The following is a 21,951-nucleotide window of genomic DNA, read 5'->3' as shown; positions in this document are numbered from 1 at the left end:
ATAGAAGTTGTGCAAAATATGTTGGTAAACTGTCAGACTCTAGAAGCAAATATGAGTACCAAGTTAGACAATCTCCGCAATCATCTTGATAAATTTTCTGATAATCTACGAAATTATAGTTAGGAACATAGAGAGCGGTGTCACCAAGATCTAAAAGTGATGGAAGAAAGTTATCAACGTTGATAGGCTCGTAACATGAAGGCAAAATTACTGCTGGTCCTTAAAAAGAAATTGTCAACAGAAAAATTATAAAAGAAATGCTCATAAAAAGTGTTTAATTGAGGGATATGTATTCTTATTTTTCAAAACAAAACTGATATTATAGAGTTATCTGTTCATGTTTTCTGACTGACTTTTGTATTGAAAAATGAAAATATCTAAGAATTTGAACAGAAACGAGAGCAAATCTTACAAAATCACTGATAGTTTCATGGACTGTGGGCACAAATATATCCAAAATCTATCTTATATTTAGGGCAACAAAACCGGTGTAGATCAGTGTAATAATAAGCTTCTGGAATAAATACAAATCAATGGGATGGCAACAGAAAATTATTATATTATACCTATATTGTCTTAATACCAGAACTTCTATATCAGGTAGCAAACCGGGTGATATTGGAATATCTTTTATTCAAATTATTAAACTTGAATTTAAACGAGCAAAGTCTATCCAACATATGAAGTTGTCGCTACACAACGACATTAAAGTTTTAGTCCAATTCGTGTCAGATATATGTTCGGTGATTTGTGATTGTCTGCCAGGGCGTAAACGCTTTTATACTTCTTATTATTTTTCCAACTTCTTATTATTTTTCTAATGAATACAAAGGCTCTAGTTTTTAGGGTTCACAAATGAAAACGCTTACTTTGCACTATAAAGTTCAAATGAGTATTGAATTGAGATGTAAAAATTGAATAGACTATATGTATCTACCACACTTTGGTTCTTTTCTAATCAGCTAAGGTGAAAATATTTAGTTGTGAAGTCGTACCAAGAAGATGTTGAATTTGAAATCGAAGTCCCAAACCAAAAAAAGAGGATCTTTGAAATTTTAATCAATTTTAAAACCTTTTTGTTATTTTTTCGCTTTTATTGTATATGCACACCAAACAGTGACTTTTTGAGGATGTAAGGGCGCCTGAACAATTGCTTCTTGCTTATCATCCCTCCAAATGAGACAAATTTGTTTAACCAACATATCGATCGTACCACCATTCAACCACAAGTGAGCTTCATCGCTGAAGAAAATTGCATTGTGAACTAGCGACATGCTTGATGGTCGTTCGGCTTCAGTTCTTATACGATTTGGATTTTGTAAACCTGCAAACCCAAAACCGTCCGCAAAATCTTCCAAAAAATGGATGCGCACAGCTCCAATTGTTGCGCGCCGGATGAACTCATTCGGGTCTTCTTCGATACTGTGCTCCACAGTAACAATAGCATCCACAGTGAACACTGGGCGGGGTCTTTGAGGATGCGCATTTTCCACTAGAGTAAACGTGGTGCGAAAACGATCCATGATTGCTCGAATTACCCGCTGCTGGGCGATTGTGTCTACCGAATATTGGAACCGAACCATTAGTTTGGTAATAAATGTTCATGATATGCAAACGTTGTTCCGAAGTAAGTCTGTTCGTTATGAAATGGCAAACCAAACTGAGTATAAATCAAGAAACTGCTGTCAAAAAGACCAACTCCGAAAAATGAATTGCTTCATTAAAAATCGCATGTAAAAAAACACCCACTTGAAGGCGTTTAGCGTTTCGAATTAGCCACTTGTTTAATTTTAATATAGTTTTTAGAGTTTCAAAGAATTTCATTCATTATTTTGTGAGAAAATTTGGCATTACACAAAAAACTAAATCAAAGTAGCCATATGTCCATAATCACCGCTCGTAATACAGCTAAATTTTATAGAACGTAATTAATACTATAAGGAAACTTGCTACCCCATTCATGTTGCAACTTATGAATGAAGTGTCCGAGGATTTTCGGCATTTAGTTACACACACAAAGCGCCATTAGCACAACGGTCAATCTGGAACAAAGTGAATGGTCAGCGAACAAGCGCATCAAAACAAAAATCAATCAAAGAACAGACGAGTAAACAACAAAAGGTAAGGTGCAACAGCTGTTGATCACCATTACCAAAAAAGAGGACAAAATGCAAAAGCATGACACCAAAAAAATCACAGGGCGCTGAAATATCGATGAGAACCTGTGCTCGCACGCAAAGGTACTTCGAGAACCTGCCACAACCACTACCACCACCACCACCAGCACCAACACCAGCAGCAGCGCCAGCAGTCGCATGCTGCGCAAACAATCTTATTGTGAATAATAGGGAATCTGCATGTCGAGCCAGATTAAGCCGCTACACACATGTGTGTATATGTTCAAGTGTGTGTTGTACTTGTAAGCGCGCGCGTTTGCCGAGTGGCAGGTGACTTCTGTGTAGGGGGCAATCGAGCGATCAGAGTGCGATCAGTGCGCACGGTGGGAAAGCAGGGAGAAAAGTTTCTCACGATCCTGACACACATAGCTGAAACTCCCCTAACCAAAACCGAACCGCACCAAATGACAGCAGTGAGCAATGTGCACAAACATATCGATCGTACCAGCATACTTACAAATAGCTACATATGCATAGTGGAAGTACATATGTATGTCTATGCGGCGAAATAAGCACGCATTTCTTCACATGTTCATTTATTTACACTGCTGAGCAAAAATTCAACATCAGCAGTAGCTGATTGCATCTGACACCATAGACTATAGTATCAGATTGTACAAATATCGGGAATTTTACAATATTGCTCGCTATCATACTCCTTCAAATATCCCACCAAATTTTTTACAAAGCTACTTCCATCAAAAATGGGTCAGTCATATCCACCTTCTGGCACGTTACAATAATTTTGTTGCATAGTAGAGAATAACACGTTCTTCGTGCTGGAGATAGTATATTTTAGTACCAACCTATCAAATAATAATAAACAGCTTGGAAGTTGCTGCCGTTGGCATAAGGAGAAGTTCAGATAATTTTATGAAAAACATTCTTAAACTCCATATTTTCATCGGTTATGTTCCTTCCTCCTTTTCAACTCGTTAGATAACCATCAGGCTTTTTGTGTAGAGCATTGTGAAGGATACGTTTTGAGCAGCAACTGTTTTAAGAGATATAAGAATCACCTTAAAGAACTATTGCCGCCCCTTACTAGAATTGATGAAGAGAACCATGCCTAGATTATAAAAGACTCCAAAATTCTTCTATGGAAACTTCTTTATATGTGAAGGGTACAACCGAAGTTAACGTTCTTGTTTTTTCTCTTGTTTTCTCTAACATCACACCTCGAGAGAAAGAGATAAAACACAGATTATGGGTGCGTTCGAGATGGCAATCACGACAGCAGTGTTGCAAATTTGTCAAAGTATCACGTTCTGCGAGAATTTTTGGCAACACTTGCAACAGCATCACGTTCTACTGTCACTTTTTGCGCGCAATTTATCAAAATTTCAGCAACACAAAAATTTTGTCTGCAGAACAGTATGGTTGAAGAAAGGTTAGTGTAAATGTGATTTATTTCATATTTTATCAATTTATATACACAAATGTTTAAGTTATTGTGTTTTTACTTATTTGTAGCGAAAGATCGGGTTCAATAATAAAGTTACTAATAAGATGCCGGCTCGATATGGAGGCCGAATTTGCAGCCGGCAAAAAGAAAAAAGCGGTCCTTTGGGGTAGAGTCCTAGAGTCTATGAAAGCAGTGAATCCCGAAATAAAGGATTCAAAGGAGGCAATTCAGAGGAAATTTTTGAATATGTTGGCCTCGTACAAGAGGATAAAAAAGAGGAATAAATCCACAGGAAGGGATGCCACCAGCTGGGAGTATTTCGAAGAATTCAATGCTGTTTATGGCAGCCGCCACTCAATTGAGCCTCCATTGGAGAATTTGCTATCCTCCCTGGGAAGTCCCACGTGCGAAGACTCGGATTGCGGTGACTCGGACAGTTACCTTGGAAGTGCAAGTAAACGCTCCAAAAAATCGCAAAACGAGACATTAACATTTTTAAAGGCGGAATCTAGTCAGGAGCAAAAACGCCACGATGAACTAGTACAACTAGAGAGAGAGAAGCTAGAAATTGAAAAGGAAAAAATTTCCGTTTTGAGTGCGTTGCGAGAAATTCTGGCGAATAGAATTTAATTACATTAATTACCTGAAGTATATGATCTCCTATAAACTTAAATTTTTTTTGCAAACTATTGTAGTACAAACATGAATGTGATCGTACAAAAAACATGTAAAACATTTTTTTTGTAATGCTATTTATTTTTAAATAAAAAATTTATGACGAAAATAACATTTTTAATTCATTCCTTTTGATAATACCTTCACTACTTTCGTTAATATTTTCGTCAACAGCCACTGTATCGTTGTTATATTGGTAGAAATTGTCATCGTCTGAAGTTGCATCACTGCTGTGGGATAATATAAAATTATGTAATATAGTACAGGCCATTACAATTTTCGAAGCACTCTTTATGGTTGAAACGTCGATGTGATTAAGTATTCTAAATTTCTGCCTTAAAAGGCCGAACGACTGTTCGACTAACACTCGTGTGGAACTGAGGTAGTAGTTAAACTTTTTCTCTTCTGGTGAAAGATGTCCATTATCCCTATACGGGACCATCAAATATTTTGATAGCGGATAAGCCGAATCTGCTAATATTACGGCCGTGGTCGCAAGCTGAGCTTCTCCGGAGGTGATCTGTTGGTAAATTGGGCTATTTTTCCAGACATTGGCGTCGTGACAGCTTCCAGGAAAGCCAATAAAGACGTCTAAAAATCGTAGGTTGCTATCGCAAATCGCCTAGATAGAAAAATAAATCTAAAATTGTATATTGTAATAGGGTATATTTATAATACATCGTTTTACCTGCATAGTTATCGAAAAATTTCCTTTACGATCATAATAGCTGATTGCATCTTTTTTGGGGGTGTTTATTTTAAAATGGATTCCATCCATGCATCCAACCACAAATGGAAATGGATTTGTTCTCTTTGATTGGAACTCTTCCATAATTTTTTGTTGCTCCACAAGCGTGGGCCAAAGTATTTCATTTTTTAGTTGGCATATGGTTTTGATGGTCATGAAAAAAAGTTTATGTGCTGTTCCTTTTCCAACGCAGAACCGATCAGAGAGTTCTCGGTACGTTACGCGACTATTGCTTAGCTTCCATAGAGTAAGATACAGCGATTGTTTCAGGGAGTAGCGAGTGTTAAAGGTTAACCAATGCGGCTGCAGAGCATGTGTCAATTTCTAAACAAATCAAAATCATTGGTTATATTATAAACAATTGGTTTTTAATTACAATACTTACGGCAAATGTGTGAGGAGTCATGCGAAAGTGGGAAAAGAATACATCATTATCGTACTGCTCAATTGTGTTGAAGAAATTGTGTACTTTTGTTACACGTCTTTTTTCCAAAATTGATTCCAATAAAAGATTCCGTTTTTTTCTGGCAATTCTTCTTTTTTTTTCATAATTTAATAAAAAATGTTCTTCGCTTTTTCCCATTTCATCGACAATTAAATGAATTTCCATTGAGCAAATTTTTTTGGCAAAATTTTGGCAACACAAACAGCACATCAGCAGAGTATCAGCAACGAAGTGTCAAATGTGCAACAGAGTTGCTGTACTGCTGTAATTATTACGTAGCTCGAACGCACCCTATATCTCCAGCCGTGTACAAACGAACGATAAATATTCACCAGTGTTTCAGAAAAAGTTTAATTAATTTATCCGATCATAACAGAAAGTACGCAATAAGAGAAGGAAATCGAATTATATACCATATATTACAATTTTCCTCAGCAGTGTATAATTGAACTCAGTTCAAGGGTGATATTGTTGTTACAGTTCTTTTGCTTAATAAAAACACTATGATGAACGTGCTCATCATCATTACAATGCGTCACACAGTGGATCTCGGCTTGCTTGTTGGTGGCATTTATTACTGTTATTGTTGTTGTTGATTTTCTTCTCATTGCACGCGATGCAGTGCAATTTCTTCTGCGAGAGCTGACAGGAAATGAAACATAACGACAAAAATTCCACCAACAGCCACCACTGCCCGTATGTACATATGTAAGTATGGATGCAGTCAAAGGTCCGAAACTGCCGTACACGGACCAGTGCCGTTATGCCTTACTTTGGCTCTAAGGCAACGAGCAACACAATAAAGTGGTGTATTGTAAATGCTGATTATGGTATCCCTTCCGTGCAAGCAAGCATTGCACACGCTGGCGACGTACCGTACTGGGGGAAAAAACACGAGCTCGAGCGTGTGACTATTTGGTGGTGGATCGGCTTGCTGGCTGGCTGGCTGTGTGTCGTACGCAAGAAAGAAGTCAGTGAGCCGAGTGCCAAAGGAGCGAGCAAAGAGCATCGTGTGTGTTTGTCAAAGGTCGTCGTGATCTCGCACGAGCGTTATACTCGTACCAAGTTGTTGGGGTGAGCTGTGCTCTAGATACTTTCGAGCAATGTGTTAAGTGCACTGAAAAAAATAAATAAAAATAAATATGGTTTGCTTGCTGTTTTGGACCGCCTGTATTATTTGTTAGTTAGCAGATATTCTATTTGAGTTTGAGTCTCGATATAATACGACCAATTTCGGATTTACATCTCTTCCAAATTATTTTCTCTGGAGAATAATTGTCTCATCTGTGAAACCGCTTTTTTGAACTTATGACCAACCGAGTTAAGAAAATTGGAAGAATTTTTTATGGCGAGCGTATGGTATCTTTGAACTTAAACAAAGCAAAACTCGAGATGGAATACTTTGTAATTAATGTCATCTGAGTTACTCATCGAATTTTTCAACGATCTTCTGCCACACTGTTATTAGGATCCGATGATAGCCATGACTATGTTGGAAACTGTGCAATCGAGTCAAGCGTGTCAACGGCAGCAGCTCTATCAAGTGGTCTGGGATTGCAATTGATCCTATTCAATAACATTATCATAATGTCAGTTTCGACTATGACTCCTGGTTCGCCGAAGTTATGACTGCCAAGATGTTTCAACCCAAATCTTGTAAAAGTCGGTCAATAGAGGATGGTGTTTTCACCACACCTTCTTCCATACAAACTTTGATATTTGTTTTCTGACTGTTTTTTTAGTCTTACAGCAAGAATGCCTATTGGACAATGTCCAGTAAGAACTCCTACCTAATAGTAGTCTAAAGCAGAGATCTTCGCTTTTAGATATTGACTCGAGTTATTCGTAAGCGTTAGCTAATGACTTTCTTTCAAGGAAACAAGGTTAGAATACCGTGTGCTGACTAAGAATATAAATACAAAGGTGAGTTTAATTGCTGATTGGAACTAGAATAGTAATTTAAGTTACACTTTCCACATATCTACTAAAATATTTCACAGCGTACTTTCTTTCAATAATGTCGCTCTTCGTCGCCGTGAAGGGCGCACCCTAAGCTCAGCCACAAATATACAATATATCCAAGTACACAAAGGTAAGGTAACGCACGAGAGCACAGTAAGCGAAGATCAACCACCAGAGCACAGACAAAGGCATAGAGGGCTGCTGGTATGCGCTATGCTTGAAGGCGCTGAAGACGCACGTCTGGCGCTCGCACACCAACCGAACCGATCGTGTACGAAACGAGCGCAATGCCGCAACATACAATTCGAATCAGAGCTAACGGCCAACAGTGAAGGAACGTGAGTGGCGAGGGAGCCACACCAAGCAACAACAGGTTGTGAACATAGAGAATTATTAAAAGTGCGAAGCTGGTGTTACTTTAAGGGTGGCAGCGGCCAAGCAGCGCACATGCGCGCACACTTTATGAGGTGCACAATTGTGTGGACCGAGCGCAAGACTACAAAAGGATGGTCATACCTTGCGTTTGCATCATTTCTCAAACAGCTACCGTGCGGTAAACACTTGACACACTCGCCATACTACCGACTACGATCGAACACACTTGGCTCTGTCGTTGCGAAAACTTGAAAACATTTACGTGAAATAATTTTAATGTGAAAACCTGTTCGTTACTAGTGCTTTAAACAAGTATATGTACATACTTACACACATAGTGCGCGTACACTTGTTCTACAACTTTAAGACGCTTAACGCGCACTTGCAATAATTAAATACAACATGGCTGTGGACGGGCAACGTTTCATGACCAAGACACAACACTATCGTAAGGTCACCAAACCACTACTGGAGCGGAAGCGACGTGCGCGCATGAATCTCTATTTGGACGAATTAAAAGATCTCATTGTGGACACAATGGAAGCGCAAGGCGAACATATCGCCAAACTAGAGAAGGCCGACATTCTCGAGCTCACCGTCAACTATTTACGTACACATAAACATGAAATCGCCGCAAGCGTTGCACAGCATCAAACCGGCGGCAGTACAGCTGGACGTAGCATAAATGTAGAGAAATTCCGCGCTGGCTATACGCACGCCGCCTACGAAGTGTCGCGTGTGTTTGCCACAGTGCCGGGTCTGGATGCGAAATTCGGCACAAAACTCATGAAACACTTGGGTTATCAGCTGAAGGACTTGCAACAGTCAACACCAGTGCCAACTGCTGTTGCTAGTGAAGAAGCGCTCAATTTGGAGGTCGTCAAACGCGCGGCGTCAGCATCACCCACCGTTTCTCAGCATGCTGATGAACATATGAGGCGCGTTTGTCAACAACAACAACAATTACAAATGTGCGGTAATTTGCAGCACTTGAAAGACTTGCATGACGACGAGCAACACGGCGAATGTTTGTGGCGCCCCTGGTAGTACCATTTGCAACAATGCGCAACTTGCGATATGCGAGCACTTCGGAATTTTCAAAGAGCTTTGTTTTTAAACATTCACCAGCCAGTGGCTTTAATAGTTTTAAGTGTTTGTAGTGGTTTAAGTAATATGAAATAATTTTTGTAAACTATTTTATATGTATATGTATATGTAAGTGTGTATGTGCATACATATGTATTGCACTAGTTTAGGAAATATCAGCTTTATTGTTTTACGTACAAATTGTCAGCCTTTTATAGTTGTATTAATGTGATTTGCCTGTGATAGCCGCCAACTCCACTCAGTTAGCGATTGGTCTGTTCGTAAACCGATCTCCATAACTCTTCACGTACTTCCAAGTATATTAAAAATAAGTTATATAACATATAGTTTTCTAGTAATTATTTATAAGTGATTTAAAGCTTTCAGTATGTAAATTTTTCTCATTTTATTCTAATCTAATTATAAAGTACTTTTTCACTTATATATATATATAATAATGTTCACATATAACATATCATATTATGCATTTTATGTAATCTTAAGTTGCGCTTCCAAACATTTGTATATTTCGCTTTGATAAATTATTGGTCCAATTGCTTTAAATTTATTCCTTACAAAATAATTTTATTGAATATATATGTATATCTAGAGTTCACTGTAGCATTAAGTGCATGTCTAATAAATATAATATTTACAAAATGAATTAAAAGAGTTTTGAACAAAAACAATTTTTTATTCGGAGCTTCCATTGATATCAGCCATACTTTTACAACCGAGTCGATATCTAAAAGATTGAAATCGGAACGATCATCCCGCGGAAACTTCAAAAATCTGTGAGCAAAAAAACGCAATATATTTAACTCATAGAGACTGACGAAGAAGATGGAACAACGCTCTTGTAATTTCACATTGGGAGCATCCACTATTTTCCGACGATCTTTTTTAATCGAGCCTACATACATATCTCTAGTAGAGAGATCGAAATCGAGACAGCCGACTAGGGCGAGATATTCAACTCTTTGACTCGTAAGCATTTTTGAACGAAGCCAGTAAATTCTTACTGAGAACTAGGGATCGTGCAAGAGCAAACAGTCGAAGATTTTAAGGCTAATTAACAAGGGTTGTAAAGTTGGTTGGCGGACTGGCCTCCAGTGTATTTATACTGAAGGCAACAACAAAAAATTAATCAACAAATGTGTTCTTCAAAGGAAGTGACGTTGAAAATTTACTCAAGCGGGGATCCACTACCACAGGGTTATTTCAAATATAAATATAATAATTCATCAAAATAAAAGGCAGTATAGATGGGCAAGATATTAGAAACGATGTGAGTAAAAGGAGAAAAGTATATGTTTACCCCATGTAGATCCCAAGATCTAAAAAAAGTAATAGTAAACAAGAGAGCGGAGAATGCTCTGTATATTGTCTAAAAATTTCCTTCTAAAACTGACAGATAGCTCACTGAGAGATAGTAACATAACATAATATGAACATTTTTAATTTCACGTCATTTATTGAACATCGTTATTTAGGCTATTTTCGATTTTCTGTAAGGAATCAAAATAAATCTTGGGTTCCTCATAAATGTGGTGTAACTTGTGTGAAACTGCTATTAGGTTCGGCTAAACAACAATCTAGAAATATGCAATTTGCTATGCCAATGATATTAACCAAACCAAAGGATTATTTTTGTTTGACTCAAACAAAAGGCATTACAACCAAATCCAAACACACTACCCAGTATCCAAACTTGTCTTCGACCAATAGATCCATCCTACATAGTGCCGAACTGCTTGCGTTAAAGCCTCTAAATCGATCAGAAACTCAGCATCAGACAAAAGAAATTCCCCAAATTTTACGAGACAAAAATTAATCCCCTCTTTAAAGGGTCACACTTTCTTTGTAGGGTCACAAATACAACTGATGCAACTGATAAAGGATAAAGGATAAGAGCGTTGAAGAAAAACTAAATGATCAGGAAAAACACGCCTGGAAATGTTTTTTGAACGTTGTCCAAAATTTTCTAGGAAAACATAAATCGGAAAATTACAAAAGCTTAATAAATGAACTTATAATGCCATTTAATGCTTTGTCATATGTCTTTAAAAATATATATATATACTCGACTCTTCGCTGGAATTCTTTCCGGAAAATACCGGTGCTGTGAATAACGAAAAAAGCGAGAGGCTCAATCGGGACATTTCCTAACTGTAGAAGCGATATCAAGGATTTGCAAGCAGATTATTGTAGGAGATTTAGAAAGACCTTCCAGAAGCCAAATGTTTACGAAAATCATAATTATGTTTTCTACTAAATGTAACGGATGTTTGTACTTTTTAAGAAAATATGTATGTATATGTGTTAATGACACAAGAAAACCTGAGCTGTACATTTTTTTTTCATCAATCATCAATCAATCAAAATTTGTTATAAGCTTTCATGTGGCAAAAAAAGTTCAAATTTTGTTAAGCAGTGTATTTTATTCTAGAACAAGCTATGGCATTGGTTATTATTTTTTTTCAATTGTTATATGAAGAGCAAAAGCGAAATCTGACAGCTGATTGTATTATCATAGATAGATAACTATAAGCGAGACTACAGTAATAAACATTTTTGATCGACATTAATTACATCGCATTCTGTTATCGATCCAACATCGTCCATCATCATCGCGAATACTAAGATGCGATTACGTTAAGCGTTGCATAAAAATTGTAGATATTTCGTATTGGTGAAGTTGACTACCGAAGATGTATGAGCATGCATTTGTCTGAGCAGTTCTATAACTGGAATATTAAACTCAGTAACATATTGAAAAAAGCAAACATGGTGAAGTCACTCTATTTGAAAATTAATTTGATTCCATAAGGTTATGTTTGGTCCTTTGAAAGAACTTCAGTTCAGAATGAGTGTACTATTTCTTGGTGAACATTGGCGAGATGCATTTTTCTAAGCAGTGACAGACAAATGTCATAAGAACTTTTGATACCGCCGATTATGAAATTCGCAACCATATTTATATACGTTATCTTAACGAATTTCATAAAGTAGAACTTAGCGGCAATTGAAAAGTAAACGGAGAACCTTTTGATCTTTCTCTAAAGTTATCATCGCTGAGCGCATGAAAATATTTGATTGGTTAATGAAGTTAAAATAAATTATTTAGGCTATTTTCAATTTGTCAGGGCAACTTTTATAGCTCTTAACCAAAATTGAAGTTTTTGTCTAAACAGATACACATAATGTGCTATAAAGCCTCCATATTATATATGAATGTAGATATGCATATAACACCATCACGACATAATTTCTGGAGCCTTTTCAAGATTGAGCGATAATATTTCTGAACATAAACTACATAAAACCATTATTATATATCTTATGAAATATACTCGTATACATAAGAAAAAAATGTAAATATACAAAAACTAAAAAATATAGGCGCACAAGATCTATACAAAGACACAAAATAAATTAAACGGCTTGCGCAACCCCAAATAACCCCAACATGTGTCCTACGCGCGCCTCATACTACAAAAGCTCCAATATTCCCATGAAACAATTTCTTCGGTTCTTTCAAGTTAACACGCCACACGCGTTTAAAAGTCTGTAAGGTCAAACTACAAAGTACCGCAGCGCAAGCGCCTAGCGTACAGCGTACTCGCCCTAAAACTAAGTAATTATATTTGCATTTTAATTGAAAATCATTACAATGCCAACATGAGCACCGTCAGTGTCAACGGCAAAGCAAAGTCAGCCACGCATGCGCAGCACACACGTCCAAGCAGAGCGCATACATGAAATATTTAAGCATGAGTACGCGGCAAGAAAACAAGTGCGCTCGCGTGCACACGTCGACCAACGAGTGCAAAGCAACAAAAAGCGCTAACAGAAACTGACTGCGCATAAATGCAGCCAACGGCAAGATGAGACAAAGCACCCAATTGGCAGGCAGGAAGTCGTTATGATACTCATACACACTGTTCGCCGCTAAAACGTTACGATATGCCAACAGCAACAACAACAGCACGCACATACCTTTTCACTTTCGTAGCTCTAGCTACCGCTATGCATACACGCCGAGTTAATGCTAACGACCCATTGCCGCTGCAACCGTGGGAACGCTTTCCCACATTACGATTGATTCCATTAACGCACAGTTGCGCTGAAAAAATTATCTACAACAACAGTGAAGCAACTGTTGTGCACTTTAAAGGAATTCCCTGTCTCACTGCGCTTTCTTCGCTTTTTTTTCCTGCAATACAATGCGCTGATATCATTTCAATTAAAATGCAGTGTTTTGTCTTCTCTTCTACTTTCCATGCCTACAATTGCTGCTCCTTACGTGCAACAGGATACAACGATTAAGGATTATTCCACACAAGCAATGCACAGTATATTATATTAAAATCGGAATCAGAGAAATGTTAACGGCAGTAGCACAACACAGCTGCGACGTTTCAACTCATTACAGTCGTACAGAGCGCAGCTTCGTACAGCTCAGTGCACGCCAGCCGTCCTGCACAGCCGTAGAGACCGCATAACGGACGACCAGATTGCAAAATTCCCATGCTTTGCTCGAAACACCCGACTTAACACGACCCGGCTGGCTGCATAGCAATTTAACCGCATACTCTGTAAGGGTGTACGTGTGCGCCCTTATTCATATCCTTGCTCACCTCGCCGTTTGCTCACTGGCTGATGGGCTGACTGGCATATTGTCCGGCTGTCTTCTGGCTGCATGCGCAGGTGAGCACATACGACGTGTGAGAAACTTACAAGGAACGTAGTTCCCACGGTTTGGAGCGATCAAAGATCCTGTGTCTTTACATGTATTGTGAAATTTGATTTCCTCCCCTATAAACCGAGCGTTTGAATGCCATGAACAAACAGCAGAAGGGTGACTTGCAAGACACAAGCATACAAAATGAATAGACATGCAAAGGAATGGGCAGTTTGGCAGCGAGAATGTGACGAAGGTAGGGTAAGGGGTGGGCATCTGTGTGCTGGCATGCAAGCGACGAAGCGTCGAGGATAAGAAAATAGAGGGTTGATTTTGACGTGAGCGCACAGTAAACACAACAACAAACACGCACGTCAAGACCACAAAGGACGTGGCGAAGTGAGCGTAAGTCTCTCAGCGACTCTAGCTTACGTGTCTTTATTCTACGGCAACGGAGTCTTATGAGGGTTGTGCTCGCCAGAGTTAGCGCTCATTCCCACATTACTGTACACGTAGTGTGAGTATAAAAGTCTGTAGGCTAAGGACAGCAACATGCATTCCACCGCAAACATTCAGCAGTGAAACACACACTGGATTTTAGTGCCACACAAAAAACTATCGAGAGAATCTTTAATAAATTTCGTAACAAAATGTCCATCCAAGTGTCGGAAATGTCTAAGACTTATCAATACCGCAAAGTGATGAAGCCAATGCTGGAGCGTAAGCGGCGCGCACGCATCAATAAGTGTCTCGATGAGCTGAAGGATTTAATGGTCGTCACCTTGGAGTCGGAGGGCGAACATGTGACCCGGCTGGAGAAGGCCGATATACTTGAGTTGACCGTGTCACATTTGCAGAAATTGAAGCAACAACGCAAGGCTGCCGCCTCTAAGGGTGGCGCTATGTCACAAGCTGAAGGCTTCCGTTCCGGTTATATACATGCCGTTAACGAGGTATCACGCTCACTCTCTCAGCTACCCGATGTGAATGTGCATCTTGGCACACAACTAATGACACATCTTGGCCAGCGTTTGAATCAATTGCAACCCGCCGTACAGCCACCAACACCCATCAACGCACCACTATCAGTACACATTACTGGCAGCGCCAGCCGCGCACACTACTCCGTGCCCATTTCGCCCGTATCCAGCTACAATGGCAGTCCCAATTCGAGCGTCTGCAGTGAGAAGCTTAGCAACAGTTGTATGAGCCAAAGTCTACTGACCACCTACAGTGAGCATTCGCCTATCGATGCACGCGTCGCTACCAATGTAGAACAAGCTGAGGAGGAGGATGTCTGGCGTCCATGGTAGGCTGTTGAAAGCCAAGCCAAGTCTAGCAGCGCCCGCATAATTTCTTAATATAAAACAATTTTATACTCAGTGATAAAGTCTTCCAGATGTGCAGCCCCTAGCCGGAATCTGCCGTCAATTACCGTTAAATATAAAGCTTTAAAGTAGAGAAGAGGCATTTGTTATTGGCCACGTTTGCAACGCCATTAACGAATCTAATTCATCGATGTGATTACCACACAATTGTTAAACATTGTCATTAAGTTTATTACATTATAGTTGAATTAGAGAAAATTTTTTAAAAATTTAGCTTAAGTAAATTTTAAAAATATACAATAATAAGAAATGAAGAAACATAAATTTTTGTTTTTAACTTTAGGCAACTTCACTTTCAGGAAAACAGCTAACTAGCAATTAGCTTTCAGCTTTAAAGGAACTGCTGATATTCCCTAACCGAATAGTTGGTTTTTTTTTTAAATTCCAAAACCTTTACCACTATGGAAAGCAACTTAATAAGTCGTTCATGGTACGGAGGCCTGCCATAAAAGCGCAGTACTGAGTATTTATTTTATTAACTTGAAGGTTGGCCATGAATGGCTGGTGAGCTTCAGTGTCACTACACACGACACAGTGTCAGTTGTATAAACTGCTTGGAAGAAGATGCGATAGAATCATCTCAACACTTCCTTTTCGAATGTCCCGTCTTTGCAAGTTCAATGCTAAAATATATCGGTGAAATAGCGGGTATGGGAATAAAGCACCTAAGTAGATTTGTAATTGATTCGTTGCGATTTGTCGAAATTTTATATCTAACTACAGGAATTTTTATCTGGCTTTACAAATGACTGAACGTAGCAGTCTAAGTGCGATCCCCCGTCATCTTGGGGCTCAGCCATCTAAGCTAACCTAATCTAAGATCGGCTATTGGATAAAAAGTGTTAAAGTTCGACCATTCCTAATTAAAAATGGTTTGTTGGAAATACCGCCGCGGTCGGCGATAAAATTAGAAATAGCTCTATCTCAAAAGTCGTCATGGTGGGCGAGATTCGCCGCCGTTGCGTGTTGTGTTCATCTTCATATACAATCGTGTGCTCTTGTCACCGACGTCGTCGCCGAGTACGACGAATATTCGTCGTCGCCCGTATTGTGTATAAGCCATTAAGTCTCTTTTTGTGTTTTGTGTGCGTAAAATCATTCGCAAGAGGTGATGCTTTAATAAAATCTTGACAGAATGCAGAGACGTGTATTTCTCAAATTTGAATCGAAGGTACCTCAGATGTCTTAACGTTTTTGAGGTTCTATGGTAAGCGACTACCACTATTACTTTGAGCAGTGGCAAGCTTTCGGCTTGAGGCAATTATAATTGGCTCTTCCATACATAGGGTATTTTGGCGAATTGTATGCCCCAGTTAATCAATTATTTCCGCATCGAACGAATTATTGGTGCTCTGTGATCGCAGACAAATCCTCCCGGGTTCAGAGAGGGCTCAGTGTTCTGCAACAATTTTTGGCAGATTTTTTTTCTCTAATAATTCACTATAATCATTCGAGGGCAATAGCTGTCATTCAAACTGAACCAAGGACTGTTAGCTCATTAGTATATCCCCAATAATATTTGTATAATATTTTTTGTATTACAATAACAATAACTAGATCAGAGTTCTTTTATTATGTGTGCATGTATTTAGTTTGTACCTTACTATTTCAGCGAAACCCATACAAATTACTTAAATCTTATGATAATTACAAGAATTACCGGATATTACGCTTTACTTCGGAAACGCCAAAGAGATCGCATAAACTGTGTCTAAATTTCCTAGCATTTAATGGAATATATTCAGTTATATAAAAATTACAAAATCAAAAGATGACACTCATACACACATATACAAGTATACACATACAAACCTCAATAAAATTACATATACAATAATGTTCAATCAAAACTTGTTGTATCATTACACACAATAGTGCCTGTGTGCATATGATACCTGTCTTCATGAAATATACCTATTCTTCTCCAATTATAATAAAGAAATAACAATCAAAAGCGATACCTGCCATTTCCTGCACGTCAATCAAATCAAATCAAATCAAATCCTTTTTATACGGCGGTACACCTCAATAATTTGGAACACCAACCAATACAGGTAGTCAGTTGCTCTAGTGTGGGTAGTGTAGAAAAAGTAAATAAGTGTATAATATAAGTGTTGCAACCCCCTAATTTTCTACCAAACTACGCATTTCACTTTCTTTAGCGATTCGCTGCCTTTTATTGTACCCATATTCATATGTACTTGTCTGTTTTCCGCAGCTCCTTTTTATTGAGTTTCTAATTAAAAATAATACTCTTTTTTGAATGCATTAGAAACATGGCGATGTAATTTGCTTTATTTGCTATGGTCAGCATCGAGCTCGAAGGGCACTACAAAGAAGTGTGTTTGAGCGAGATTTAGAGCCTTTGAAATTTAATGAATTTGTACCCATTGCACTAATCTGTAAGGTTTAATGTTAAGGTGGATGTAACAGTGGTTTGACATAGCAAAATAATAAATTATGCAGTAAACCCGCGGTCATGGTTCCGAGAACCGATAAAGGTAACAACCACGTTTCCTCTACCAAACCTATATCTAGTTTTAATTATTTCACGAAAAATCTTAACCCTTTAATAATCACTACGGGTCATTTTTTCCCTAACCGCCAATCCGAACTCTAGTTTTGGCTGTGTCTATATGTCACTTTTTCTATGAAAACGATAAATGGAGTAAAAATTCAACGAATTACAATGATGGTCTTGATTGTTAATATATGAATGAAAGAATACATTTTGAAAAATTGTTATTTATATATATTATTGGAGTCCGGGATTTTCAACCAAATTAAAAAAACGTCAAAAATGGGTAAACTTAAAATATAAGGGGTTTGCAGAAACCAAAACGATAGATTTCCGCGGAAACGTAAGATGCATAACCTACAAAATATTTTTTTATAGTGCATAGTTTATTAAGAAAGAGGCAAAACGAGCAAACAACTGCACGAAAATGCAACTGGTATGCATGAAATATATTGCATAACAAACGTTTGTTAATCAATGACACTCGATAAAAGAACCGACTAAAGCAAGTAGACAAGTGAATCGAAGATGACTACTTGAAATTTATATCGGCGATATACATTATCCATCGAGTTTCGAAGAATATCTTGGAGTCTTCTGATACCCAGCTAAAGGTAAGGTAAGGTAACTCTATAGTAATGGGTCTACCAATAAGAACGACGTGATATTAAAATTAAATAAAACACTCAAATTTGGCCAAAAAACAAAATTTTTTTTTTGTTATGCAGATATTTTCTACCATTTATGATTTGTTCGAAATGCCGGCCAAATGGTCACCATGGCTCTGTTTGCATATCTCTACCCGTTTACGCCAATTTATACTGCGCTAATGTTGTCTTCGAGCTCCTCGCCAATGCATAATGATTGGCGTAAGCCTTCGGGTTGCAAATTAACGCCAAACTTTACACGCAATATTTCCATGTTCAGACGTAAAACATGAGGCGGCGCACTTATTGAAAATAGAGATCGTTCGCGTCGTTTGCATCAAAATTTCGAGAGAAAAAATGTTGGTCAACATGATGTTATAACGCTCGCTATTGATGGTAACGGCATATCCTACCTCTTTGGAAAAAAATTAAGCCTGATAATGCCACCATACCATCCGTTCAAACGGATACGCCTATCCGCATCAAACGGTAACTTTTTGGGGCTGAATTGCATTTCATGAACCACACGAGAATTTGACTTACCCCAGCAGTGACAATTGTATTTATTGATGCTGCCATTAAGCCAGAAATGGTCCTCATCTGAGAAGATGATTTTTCGATAAACGTAAAATTAGACAATTTCCAAGGGTTGTACCGAAGCGTGAAACTTGACTAGATGTATGGCAAATCTTACTGAACACACTGACAAAATTTGACACAAATCTGTAAACAAATATGGCCGCCACGATCTGTCAAAATCACGTCTTCTCTGTTGGTAAACGCGTAATATTGAAGATTTGAACTTCATCTGGATGAAGTCTCATGAAAATGAACTAGGGTAAAACGAAGATTTTTGAAAGAAATTGTGAGAAATGACCGAGTCCGATCAGCTGGTTAATGGTGTGTTCAGAAAATAGTAGTGTACATAAGGCCATATTAGTAATAGGAATGCTACAGCTAGTAACAAATTGAGATGATTAGCTTTTTTGTCAGAATCGGCCCTTACATCACAGCCCAGATTAAACTAGTTGATGAAAAGTAAATTTTTGCAAACTAGTGAAGAACTAAGAGCAATATGACTAAGATACACCTAGTGTTGCGAACTATCGTCCACATATGATAGTCTAGGAACCAGTGGTATGCTACTGTGGACTCAGTCCAAATAGTTTGAAACTGTAGCTAAGGCATTGAGTGTGTACAGCTACTCAGTAAATTTATTGCTATAATATTTTCGGCTCGCTCTTAGCCCCACCTTATTCACATTTATATCTTTTCTTCGGTAAGATCGGCTAACAAAGGACAAGCCTAAATTACAATTCATAGCTGTGATTAATAGAGGTGGTGCATGTAGAATTGAAAATTCGGGTTTTCTGACCGAATAGCTACTTTTTTTTATGTCGAAAACAAAAAATACAAAATCCAATAAAAAAACAGTAAATGCTGGCAGTGATGACCAGTCAGAAAAAAGCAGCCGCAAATCCTGCTGATAATTTGAACACGTGTGCACACAATTAAATCTTTTTTATATACACGTAGTTATTGTTGTTTAATTTCGATTTTTTTTTCACTATGCGTTTTGTAATAATTTCTTAAGGTTACAAAATTGTAGCACAAGCAACAACAGAAAAGGAATAATCATGCAGGACGTCGTCATCAACGCCGCCTTCGGCTGTGTAGCTATTTGAAGAGCCACAGCGTTGAAGACAAAGGCGTAGAGAGCACAAGACATAAAGGGCCATGCGCCGTGAGGGGGAAAGAACAAATACATGCAATGGAGATTACCACACATACACTCATACAAACAGATATGTGCATAAAAATTCATAAGATAAGATCAGCGTGCCTAATCAGTTTATTGTGGGCATTTGTATGAGTTTGTGTGTGCTAGTGCGAGTTTGTGACCCCTGACTGGACAACGTACAACCCAAAGTAAACACGAACTAAGGACCACAACATACAGACTATTACAAATACTAACATACAATAAATGCATAATACAATTATATAAAACAATACAACAATGGCAGCGGAGCGATGAATAGCCGTGGATTGTGTAAAACCAGAAATCGCAGCAAGACAATTTTTTATAAATAAAATAAAATTAAAATTAAGAAAAATGTAAAATAAGAACATCGAGGACTAATAAAAACAGCAACGCACGAAGAATGTGCCCCCATCAGCGCTGCCGCACACAAAGGATCGCTTCATTGTTGGCACACACGCAAGCACACACATACATTCAGGCATACATTGGGCAGTCGAATATCTCGTAAGCTATGGTTGTGCTACCAGAGCGTGGACGTGGCTGCTGTGATGATGATTGCGCACTAATAGGGCTCATCTCATTCAACACGCGCATGCCCAACGCTCTGCCTGGCGAATAGCTGGATAACTGGATAGTTCGAAAGGCGTGTGCTCAACTGTTGCTGGCGCATCGTGTCTTCAACCCATCTTCGAGAATGCTTTGTTTGATCACGTAGCAGAATGTATACAAATTCAACTCAAAATGGAAAATAATACAAATTAACATGCGCCCATTTACATGCATACAAACAGCCATACAAACAACGTCCTGCAGGAATTCATCGAAGGAGGTAATGTAAACAAGGTTGCGACGAAAAATAAAATTAAATATAATAAATTAAGAAAATTAAAACAAAAATCAACATTTCTACATATCTGGGGAAGGGGCCGCAAAATTGTTCTATTGCTGCTTTGGTGTCACATTACCTTACTGCATTAAGAAGAGGCGAAGCGAGCCGACTGCTTGCAGGCAATTATTGTATATATAATACATACATGCATACATGTACCAACTAAGCAATAACCCACAGCCTTGGCTTGTCAACCAGATGTGGCAGTAAATATGTCCGTCCAGTAAGGTTTTTTGTATACATAACTGTATTAGGGTGGTAAATATAGTTTTTTGAAGTATAACTTAGCAATAAATTCAATAGGTGGCGACGAAATGGTGTTGAGCAACAAAATTTCGTCATACTCTCAGTATACAGAGCAATTGAACTGAATCAATTAGATTGTTTTGAATTATGCCGTGCAAAACTTAGATTATTTGAGATAAAAAGTTGAAGAGTTGCCACCTAATTATTAAACTAAACTAACAAATTTTTAAAAATATAGACTAAAAGATCACTACAAATTATAGAAATGTAGGAAAACTTAATAGGTATTAAAAATAGTTGTGCGTAGGGTTGCCAACTGTTTAAAAAATGTATTTAATAAAATGTGATTGCGAATTATAATAGTAGCAGTATCAAAATAAAGAGGATTAAGAAGGTTTACGATTAGAGTAATTTTTTAGAGGGGTTGCCACCTCTTTAATTTTTTCTTTTCAACAAAAATGAGGAACTTCTTCGCATGTATACAGACAGACGGACGGACAGACGAACAGGCAAATATAAATGGATTAATCGACTCAGCTTCTCATGCTGATTATTTATTTATGTATATATTTTATAGGGGCTTCGATGTTTCCTTCTGGCTGCTACACACTTCGCGGCAAACTCGTGAGTTGCCAAAAAAGTTTGAGGAAAATCCTAATGATATAAATGAGGCTATTAAGCCTCAATCACTTGCATAAAGTTCATATTTATTATAGTCTACAGTGTAAACACCGCCTATATTCTCCGGCCTATTCTCATCTGTCAATAAAAGGCGATTGCGGTATCATCAATATCAAGTAACTCGAAGGGGACACTCCTGCTGTTAATATGCCAAGGTCAAACTTGGTAATATGGAGTTTAATTTGTCACATTATATAGATTCCAATTGTCAGATGGTTTAAGTGATAGATCCTTTACCATCAATTGGAACAGTTTTACTA

The 21,951-nt window shown here is 38.1% G+C and overlaps 3 protein-coding genes and 2 long non-coding RNA genes across 5 annotated transcripts in view; 3 read left to right on the top strand and 2 right to left on the bottom strand.

The window, feature by feature from the left end:
• The window catches only part of LOC118682958 (uncharacterized), a 148,480-nt gene that overhangs the window by 9,440 nt on the left and 117,089 nt on the right, over positions 1–21,951 (bottom strand). The window lies entirely within an intron of this gene.
• On the top strand, positions 3,190–4,586 carry LOC106619917 (uncharacterized). Its single transcript, XR_011395934.1, has 2 exons — positions 3,190–3,567; positions 3,651–4,586. It is a non-coding gene; the product is annotated as an uncharacterized lncRNA (long non-coding RNA).
• On the bottom strand, positions 4,292–5,730 carry LOC118680701 (uncharacterized). The gene is made up of 3 exons (XM_036361755.2): positions 5,391–5,730; positions 4,946–5,329; positions 4,292–4,879 (listed from the first exon to the last, which is right to left on the bottom strand). Exons 1-3 carry the CDS (start codon positions 5,658–5,660, stop codon positions 4,355–4,357), a joined length of 1,179 nt encoding a protein of 392 aa, XP_036217648.2. The 5' UTR covers positions 5,661–5,730; the 3' UTR covers positions 4,292–4,354.
• On the top strand, positions 8,179–9,398 carry E(spl)mdelta-HLH (Enhancer of split mdelta, helix-loop-helix). Its single transcript, XM_014230040.3, has one exon. The coding sequence runs from the start codon at positions 8,190–8,192 to the stop codon at positions 8,832–8,834; it is 645 nt and encodes a 214-aa protein (XP_014085515.2). The 5' UTR covers positions 8,179–8,189; the 3' UTR covers positions 8,835–9,398.
• On the top strand, positions 14,094–15,154 carry E(spl)mgamma-HLH (Enhancer of split mgamma, helix-loop-helix). The gene has a single exon (XM_014230031.3). The coding sequence runs from the start codon at positions 14,208–14,210 to the stop codon at positions 14,868–14,870; it is 663 nt and encodes a 220-aa protein (XP_014085506.1). The 5' UTR covers positions 14,094–14,207; the 3' UTR covers positions 14,871–15,154.

This window comes from Bactrocera oleae, chromosome 2 (genome assembly GCF_042242935.1).
Source record: "Bactrocera oleae isolate idBacOlea1 chromosome 2, idBacOlea1, whole genome shotgun sequence".
Taxonomy (NCBI): Eukaryota; Metazoa; Arthropoda; class Insecta; order Diptera; family Tephritidae; genus Bactrocera; species Bactrocera oleae.
The sequence above is the reverse complement of the archived record's forward strand: the minus strand, read 5'-3'. Positions and strand labels throughout refer to the sequence as shown.

Bases quoted from the DNA above. Each gene is read 5' to 3' on its own strand.
- LOC118680701 (XM_036361755.2), bottom strand. From the start codon at position 5,660: ATGTGCTGTTTGTGTTGCCAAAATTTTGCCAAAAAAATTTGCTCAATG. The intron at 5,330-5,390 runs GTAAGTATTGTA...TGATTTGTTTAG, and splicing joins TGACTCCTCACACATTTGCC to AAATTGACACATGCTCTGCA. The intron at 4,880-4,945 runs GTAAAACGATGT...TTTTCTATCTAG, and splicing joins ATTTTTCGATAACTATGCAG to GCGATTTGCGATAGCAACCT.